Source organism: Rhinoderma darwinii, chromosome 3 (assembly GCF_050947455.1).
Source record: "Rhinoderma darwinii isolate aRhiDar2 chromosome 3, aRhiDar2.hap1, whole genome shotgun sequence".
In the NCBI taxonomy this organism is placed as follows: domain Eukaryota; kingdom Metazoa; phylum Chordata; class Amphibia; order Anura; family Rhinodermatidae; genus Rhinoderma; species Rhinoderma darwinii.
In genome coordinates this window covers 5371100-5379392 of record NC_134689.1, presented here as the reverse complement: position 1 = coordinate 5379392, position 8293 = coordinate 5371100, and the positions used below count along the sequence as shown (strand labels likewise).

Below are 8293 nucleotides of genomic sequence, written 5' to 3'. Positions count from 1 at the left end.
GATGACCTCATCTTGAGAATACGATCTCATTTATTCCGGGATCTCCCGCTCCTTCACCACAGATCTCAGAATTTCGCCGCCTTCTCATCCTACGCACAGAAAATGGGAACGTGTTTTCTGCTTCTTCTTCTTTTAATTATATTTGTATTAAAAGATTAATATTACACCCCCCCTTCCCCCCCCCAAAAAAAAAGTTCAGAAGAAAAGTTTCATATTCCCGTTTCATTTAAAGTTTCGTCCACTAATGTGCGAGTCCCCCCTCCCCCCCTGTATTAGAGGACAGGAGAGACTGTGTGACGGAGGAAAGGAGGAGACATCCAGGGGGAGATCCTGGAGTCCAGAGAGGGGAGAACCATGAGAGGCGAGGAGCACCATGAGCCACCACATGGGGCCGGCACCTGGTATAGAGGTGAGCGCACTACAAGGGGTTAATACATCTATATATACTATATACACTTTCTATACAGTCCCACCAGTTAGAATGTAGGACCGGTAACTGAACGATAGACACATTCTACATCCTGAGGCTGAAAATTGGTCTTCAGAGCTGATGGGTTGTTACAATTGTATCCAGTCTAAATCTGTCTCCTGTCCTGATAGTTTGCTACAATGTATCAGCTCACACAGGATTGTCTAGACTGGATACAATAGTGACAAACCCTCAGCTGTGAGAAGGTTTAGGTCTGTATAGGTTTTCAGCCTCTGGATTTAAAGAGGAATAATCCAATTCACTGACAGCAAGCAGAGATCTTGGCAATAATGACGAATTGAAATGCAATGTCTGTTAGAATGTTGCAGAAAATTATAGGATGGTGTCGTGCGGTAACGGTGACCCCGATATATTATCACCCCTCGCCCTCTGCAGGACCCCTGTAGCAGCCGGTCATGGCAGTGAATGTGGAGTCGGTGACTCTCCTGCTCCTCTCTCTCCTGGATATTCCGTGGATCCTCTGCCTGTCCAGCGCTCTGTGCCCGCACACCACCTTCTACCATGGCTGCTGGATCCGCCGGTTCCCTGGACTGTTCCTCAGCTTTTCTGGATCAGAACAACGCGGCGCCCGAGTGTTACAGAGACGTCCTGAGCCCTCCGCCCAACTGTGCAGCCGCAAGTGCTGCCACCAAGGTAATCCAGGAGCGCCAGCCCCAGAGTCATCTCCAGACTCCTGAACGTTACATCCGCTTAATAATACTTAGTTTGCTACAATGTATCAGTGCAGGTAAAATGTATCAGACTGTTCAGCTCACAGAGGATTGTCTAGACTGGATACAATTGTAACAATCCCCCAGCTGTGAGAAGTATTAGGTCAGCCTCTGAATATTTAGAATAGTGTCTCCATCCCCAGCTTCTAAGTAGATTTGTCATGCAGGGGTCTGGGCGAGCTGGGTGACATCATTATTATTCGGTGTTCAGCCTAGGTCACTAGGAGTCCTCTGATAACACTTCTTGTCCTGCACAGGTCACTGCCCATCAGTGGTGGAGAGACAGGTGCTCGGAGCTTATTGAATATATTAGACAATTGCTTAAAAAGTCATCGCCTAATGCAGTATTTCTCAATCTCTGTCTGATTTACAGTTTATTTGCTTAAAAGGCAATTCCATAACCTGTCGGGGGTTCCTTGAGAAATGCAATTAAGAAATACAACACTGGAGGGAGTGCTCTGCAGATGTATTATATAATTGCTTAAAAGACAATTGCTTATATTGTGTCTCCGTCAGGTGTGTAGTTAGTTGCTGAATAGATTTGAGACTTACTTAAAAGACAATTGCATAACACATTGCATCTCACTACTTGTTCTATTGTCTTATATTTTAGGGTATTGCTTAAGAAACAATTGTCTGAAACAGAGTTCCTCAGAGTGTGGCTTCTGAAAATGCTTAAAAAACAATCCCATAATGTTGTTTCTCAATTCCAAATCAGTTTGGTGCTTCTTTGCAGAATATATTAGAGAACTGCTTAAAAAGCAATCCCATAACACTGTTTTCTCAATTCCCATTTAAATCAGAGCATCTTTGCAGAATTATTTGTATAATTGCTTAGAAAACAATCCCCTAATGTAGTATTCGGACATTGCAATTGACTTGGATATTCTTTGCAGGATATATTAGAGAATTAATCCCTTATCACATGATTCTCAATTACTGTCCAGCTTGAAAATTCTTGGAAGGTTTATAAGAAAATTGCTTAAAAGGCACTTCCCAAATGCAGTGTCTCTCAGTCCGTGTCTGACTTGGAGAATAGATTATGTAATGCCTTGAGGACAATCCACTATTGTAATATCTCTCAATGACAAAGAACCTTTTTGTAGAATATATTCGACAATTGCTTAAATAGCAACACCCTAAGTAATTATGTCACCTACTGTGCAGAGAACCTCCATATAACCTGATGTACTTGATATTTTTGTCTTTAATGTCCCGGGTAGAAGGTTTGGTGTGAGAACTTTGCCCTGTATCCTCAGAATCGTGTAATGTGGCTGTCTTCTACTCCGAGACGAGCGCTGAGAACGGGGACTGTCACCTGGTGTATTGTCCAGAACCGGAGAGCTGTCTCCTCCAGCTACAAGAGCGCAGCGTCCTCTACACGGTCACAGCTGGTGAGTCCAACGTACAATATACAATGTGTGCAGTCTCCTTCTCTTGTACACTCCGCTTCTTGGGCTCCAGACTCTTCCTTTGTTAAAGTATTTTATAGGACAGGAAGTAGCTATCTGCTCTGCACCCACCATTGTCAGCCATTTTGGCTCCCATGGGACACTTTTTTTTTGTTACTCAGGCCAGAGGCTCCTCACCTGTTTCTCTCAACTCAATCACAGTGAGAAATCCCCTTCCCATCCCTCTCACTGTGCACCATAGTGAGAGGAAGTAGCTAACTTCTCCTCCTACTTGGGTTTCGATAGAAATCAATAGAGCTGAAATAAATTTCAGACATAGAGTTTCTAAAAAACCAAATTCAGCGGATTTATTGTCCAACCTTAGAAGTTTGTGTTTAAATCTCTCTTCTCCATTCACACCCAAAGCTAAATCCAAAACTACGAATGACCGGTTACCAGAGAGTAGTGCATTATGGGAGCTGAGATGACCGCTACACAGTCAGTGCTAAGCTGATAGATCACAAGCCTGTTCTCAGGGTTACTACAGGCTAAACCTAAGCAGCAACCAGCAGAATGTTTGCTTCAGCTTTGGATGTGACTAGAGTATAAGAGGCGATATAACTCATTTTATGTAAACAGGAGCCCAGGAGATGATGTTTATGTTATGAATTCCATGTTCTAGGTGTTGATCCAGATCTGCTGGTGTTTGATAAACTGGGACACATTGACTTGAACCCACGGTCGTCCTTAAAATGGGAGCGGCTGAATATATCCCAGGTGCTGACTGCCTCGCCGCCCGTCTCCTCAGCCGTCTCACCCTCTAAGGAACCTCACGTCAACTTATTGCCCACCCGTCCGCACGAAGAGCCAACTGTTCATCCACCAACCCACCAACCTCCCCCCCAACCCCCATCCCCGGCGGACTCCCCTCTCCGCTCATTACCACCCACTTATTCTCCTCCTTTACCCGCCCAAGTTTCTTCAGATTCGACACTGGTCTCGCCTTCAGGACATGGAGAACCCAACAAGGGGTCTCTCCCATCTTCACCACCCCTGGACCCACCAGACCTGCAGAGCCCGGCTCACCTGGACAGCAGCAAGCAAAACGTGAACGAAACCAAGGGTCACAGCGGCAGAAACCAGACCTACGAAGGAGACGCAGAAGACTCTTCGGACACCTTGGCCAATCTTTGGCCTCTTCCTGCATTGATTGGCTCCACGGTGACGTTACTCTGCTGCTGCTCGGGCATCCTGGCATTTGGGTGTTGTAGGAGGAAGAGACGAGGGAGGTATAGGCCCGGGAGGGCACCTAGGACTAGGAAAGGGACACTCATAACCTGCACGCTTCTCAAGGAGAAGGTCTGACCCTCAGATCTATGGACCTGCCCCCTACTGGGTAACATTGGTACTGCTACTCGACCATCACCTGAATGGTGGGATCCAGCTCATTGGTCAGAGGTTACGGTCATGGGTGGGTAGAAGGGGAAAAAAAAAAAAGTCACCCCCAGCACTGCAGCGGCAGGACATGCCTTAGTCTATACATCTAATTATGCCGTATTGTTCTGTGATTCCCCTTCCCCCTGAACACTGGGTCAAATTATTAAAAGTTTTTCCCCTGCAAAACTCCCGACTAATTTGAGGGTGTGTATACTTTTACAATCATATTTTGAATTGCTTCAATGTATCAAAAAAAAAGTGCAAATAGGAAAAATCTCCTACTATTGTGTCTCCATGGTTACAGACTACAAGCAAAGCCTGTGTAGTCTGATCTTGCAATCCCTCTACCGCTGCGTGTAGGAGGGAGTGGAGTAAAACCTGACTGTAGGATCAGACTACACTGGGATTGTTTGTAGTCTGCTGTAACCATGGAGACACATAGGTCTACATAGGAGCTGGATACACAAAACAGTAAGAGATTTTTCATCGACTATTTGCAAAGTTGCTATTATTTTTTTTTTAGGCGCATGGCAACGAATAACAGAAAATTTGATTGCAAAAGTTCGCACACCCTCCCCATGATGAGAAAAAATATGCGCCATCTTCTACATCAGATTTAAGAGCCACGTCAGTCATTGGCACTGATGGAAAGTGATGACGGTCTGAACTCATAGACACCGGGCGCGTCGAAGGTCCTGACATTTGATAATCAGAAAATCTGATAATCCGGCAGATTGCTTTTGTTTTGAGGTTCTCATCCGTTTCCGATAATTTGATAATCTGTCCTTTATCAGGTCCCAATGATGCCGGATTAAAGGGATTTTACGGTATAATTTTTATGATGGGCCCTCCACAGCCGTATTACTGTGTGGTTGATGGGCTGGGCGGCTGTGCAGTTAATATATCCCCCTCCTCCTCTTCTTTTTAGTGAGGGGGGCGCTCGGCTTTTGTCCTGGTCTTGCTGAATGGCTCCATTCTTCTCTAATGCAGTGTTTGGGTTTTCTTGCTCTGGGAGCGGCTGGTGAAGGTCACCACGGCTGGATCTGGCCCAAAAAAAGGGATTTTGTGTCCTCAGATTAGAAAGAGGTCACTAAATGAGCCCTGAATGAGTCAACAGCAAGAATTAGATCACCGGGCAACGTCACCACCGCAGTCGCCCCGGGATTATAACGCCCACAAAGGCTGATCCTACAAGACCGTCGTGTAAGGGGTCAAATGTAAAGGAACAATCTCCTAGGCCGGAGGGGGGGGGGGGGTTCTACTAGAATTACAGGATTAGAATTTATATGTTCTCTGCGTGTTCATCTGGAGAACGTACAAAAACAGTCCCTATGGTGGGCCAAGGACAAGTTCTCCTGGTGTCCATCAGTCTTCCAACTAGTGGATAGGGGTCTGTTCCTCCAGAGAATGAGTCTCGCATGCTCCAGTTCGGTGATGGCGGCTTTACGCCTCTCCAGCTGCCACTTGGCATTGTGCACTCGGTAATCTCAGGCTTGTGAGTGGCTGCTCGGGCTCACAATCCACAAAGCTCACGTCCAGGGACAGTAAGAAGCTTTATGGCTGCCCCTATATGCCATAATAGTCTCTGGAGGGGTGCACATACTTATAATCATGCACTGCCCGATCCCATATAGCTGTATCATGGTAGAGGTGTTTTTCGGGGGTGTAGGGGACAACCGCTGAGCTGTATTGGTTGCCCGTCAGTTTTCCTAGAAACAGATACAACCAAGACCCGGCTGTACAGAAAAAGACGACTCTCAGAATAATAGAATATTTTTTATTTAAAGGGGAAATGCCCCATAAATACTGGCGAACACAGGCAGCGGCACTGCGAGATGTAAAGTGAGCAGCAGAAATTGGATCGGCTACATTGTGACTCGTGTAATCTGGGCCTCGCACTTGCACTAAGTCTTTTATCTCATCTCAGAGAGTTACACAATCTCCACCTGAAATCAATGCCGAAACTCATAAGAAAAACAGCGTGTTCAGAGTCCACCGACCACGTGTTCCCGCCAACATTCTATGGCGTACGTACCATAGAGACCGGGTACGCAACTGGTAGGGGGCCCATGATGGGAGGGCGCCTGGTGCTGAACTGCATCTACTGCTAACCATAGCAACTACCTGCACCAGCCACTAGGGGGAGCACTCTGCAAAGACAGCTCTAGAGTTCAATACAGCATTTCATGTGCAGTGAGCTCCCCCTAGTGGTGGCTGCAAGCATCATATCATTTACCCCTATACAGGTCATGCAGTGCTGCATGTAAATATTAGGTTGTGTCTAATGTTGGAACAGATCCCAGTAGAAAAACCAATGAAAATGTGTCGTAGAGTATAGACCAGTATAAATCAAGGTACAGATGTAGCAGAGTTGAATTTGTCACTGAACAGTTCTAAAGTAGTTCACCCGCAGTCCTACATAAGACCATAAATAAAAAAAAAGATCGTAATGGGAGTTGTGCCGAATGACAAATTCAGCTCTGCTACATCAATAGTTAAAGAGGACAGATGAAATGTAAAAAAAAAAAAATAATAAATGTTAATGTGCCCTTAATGGCTTTGGTCGCGCCGGTCACATGACAATGCGTCTCTATGGACGAGTCGCCATCACACCGGATGGAGGGAGAGCGGGGGCACCGAAAAAAAAACTCAATGATAAGTTTATAAGAGTATCAAACCTAATGCAGACAAAGGGGAGGAGTTGCCTATAGCAACCAATCAAATCTCTTCTTTCATCTTTTCACCTGAACAGTAAAAATGAAAGGTAGAATGTGATTGGTTGCTATGGGCAGCTGCTCCACTTCCTGTTTAGTTGTTATGTAGAAGGCCCAATATAAGGAATACTCCAGTCGATTTCCGGAGCTGCGTCCTGCGGCCGCCATGTTTGAATTTCTTGTACAGTTACTTGGTTCTTATTTATTCCAATAAAACATAATAAAATAAATGTCAAATTCAGCCATTATTTTCTTTTTTGTACTATTTCTTGACCAACTCTTTACCTGTTCAAATGAAGGAAGTCCTAGACCTGGCCCTTTAAGAGAGTTGTCACCCAGCTTTCCAAGACTCTTGAATGGCAAATCTGTCTCTTTATAGTCACACATCCAGTATTGCTGCAGTCATGCCACTCAGGACTCCAGGAAAGCTGGGTGACAACCATTTTGGGAACTCTATTGTTGATGTTTGGGGGTGCACATACTTTTGGCTGTGTAGTTTAGGACAAGCCAGATTTATCGTTCAGGAGTGTGTAAAAGCTGGGGGACCATCTCTTTGTGAGCAGTGTGGGCACCCATATTGGTGGTCACCCACTATTCCCAGATTCAGATATATGCAAGACCGCTAAATAGAATTTGACAAAAGGTCCTGATTCTTATATTTACCGGCTTCACAAAAACATAAATTGGGCGCAAACATTTTGTCACGAGAAGTTGTCACAGCCCCGCCCCTTTTATCACTGACCAGAAATGTTCACAATTTGCATATAATTAAAGTGACCTCATCTGTAGGACCCGCCCTCCCATACTAATCCCACTACATGACAGGAACACCGATCATTTTCTGCACTATATGCTAATAAACCCTCAGCTGGTCCAATGGCTCATTACCCAATCTAATTAATATTCATGTATGCAAATAATTGCTCCACCCACCAGGTAGTGATTGACAGACTGCTTCCGAACGTTGCTGCCATCCCTAGTAATGAAATCCCGCACCTTATTCTATACCAGCACAGCCTATAGCCGGGTCTCCAGCCATTGCAAAACTACAACTCCCAGCATGCTATTGTACACATGTGGAGTTCTCCTTAAGTTTTACAAACATGGAGTTGTACTTAAAGGGGAATTTTCCTTTTCTTTCTCTTTTTACGGTGGTGGAAGCGCGTGGAGCGGAAGGTTCACCGACATTGTCCAGTTATATAATAAACAAATCTGAGCTTTATTGCGTTTCAGTCCATTCAGACGAGATACAAGACACCATCGAGGGTCCATACTGCGGAATCGGTGGTCATGTGATGTGGTTAAGCCACACCCAGCAGATTCTTGACGCTTTGCTTGTAGCAGCTGATGCTTTCCTCACTCTCGCCCTGGTTACGCAGGTTCAGCATCGCGCCGCGGTATTCCTGCACGCTGGGCAAGTGAAGGATCTGTTCGCTGGAGACGGAGTCACCGAGTGACCTCGTGAGGGTGTTCAGGACGTTCTGCTGAGATTTGCTGCCCTCCCAGATGTATTCATCCATGTCCGCCTCCTCCTTATCACTCTCCCATGCT

At 45.6% G+C, this 8293-nt stretch overlaps 1 protein-coding gene across 1 annotated transcript; it reads left to right on the top strand.

Moving 5' to 3' along the window:
* Positions 1 to 315: 315 nt before the first annotated feature.
* MANSC4 (MANSC domain containing 4) lies at positions 316 to 5259 on the top strand. The gene is made up of 4 exons (XM_075855750.1): positions 316 to 409; positions 866 to 1123; positions 2460 to 2594; positions 3274 to 5259. The coding sequence occupies exons 2-4, from the start codon at positions 886 to 888 to the stop codon at positions 3954 to 3956; spliced, it is 1056 nt and encodes a 351-aa protein (XP_075711865.1). The 5' UTR covers positions 316 to 409; positions 866 to 885; the 3' UTR covers positions 3957 to 5259.
* The last annotated feature ends 3034 nt before the right edge of the window (positions 5260 to 8293 follow it).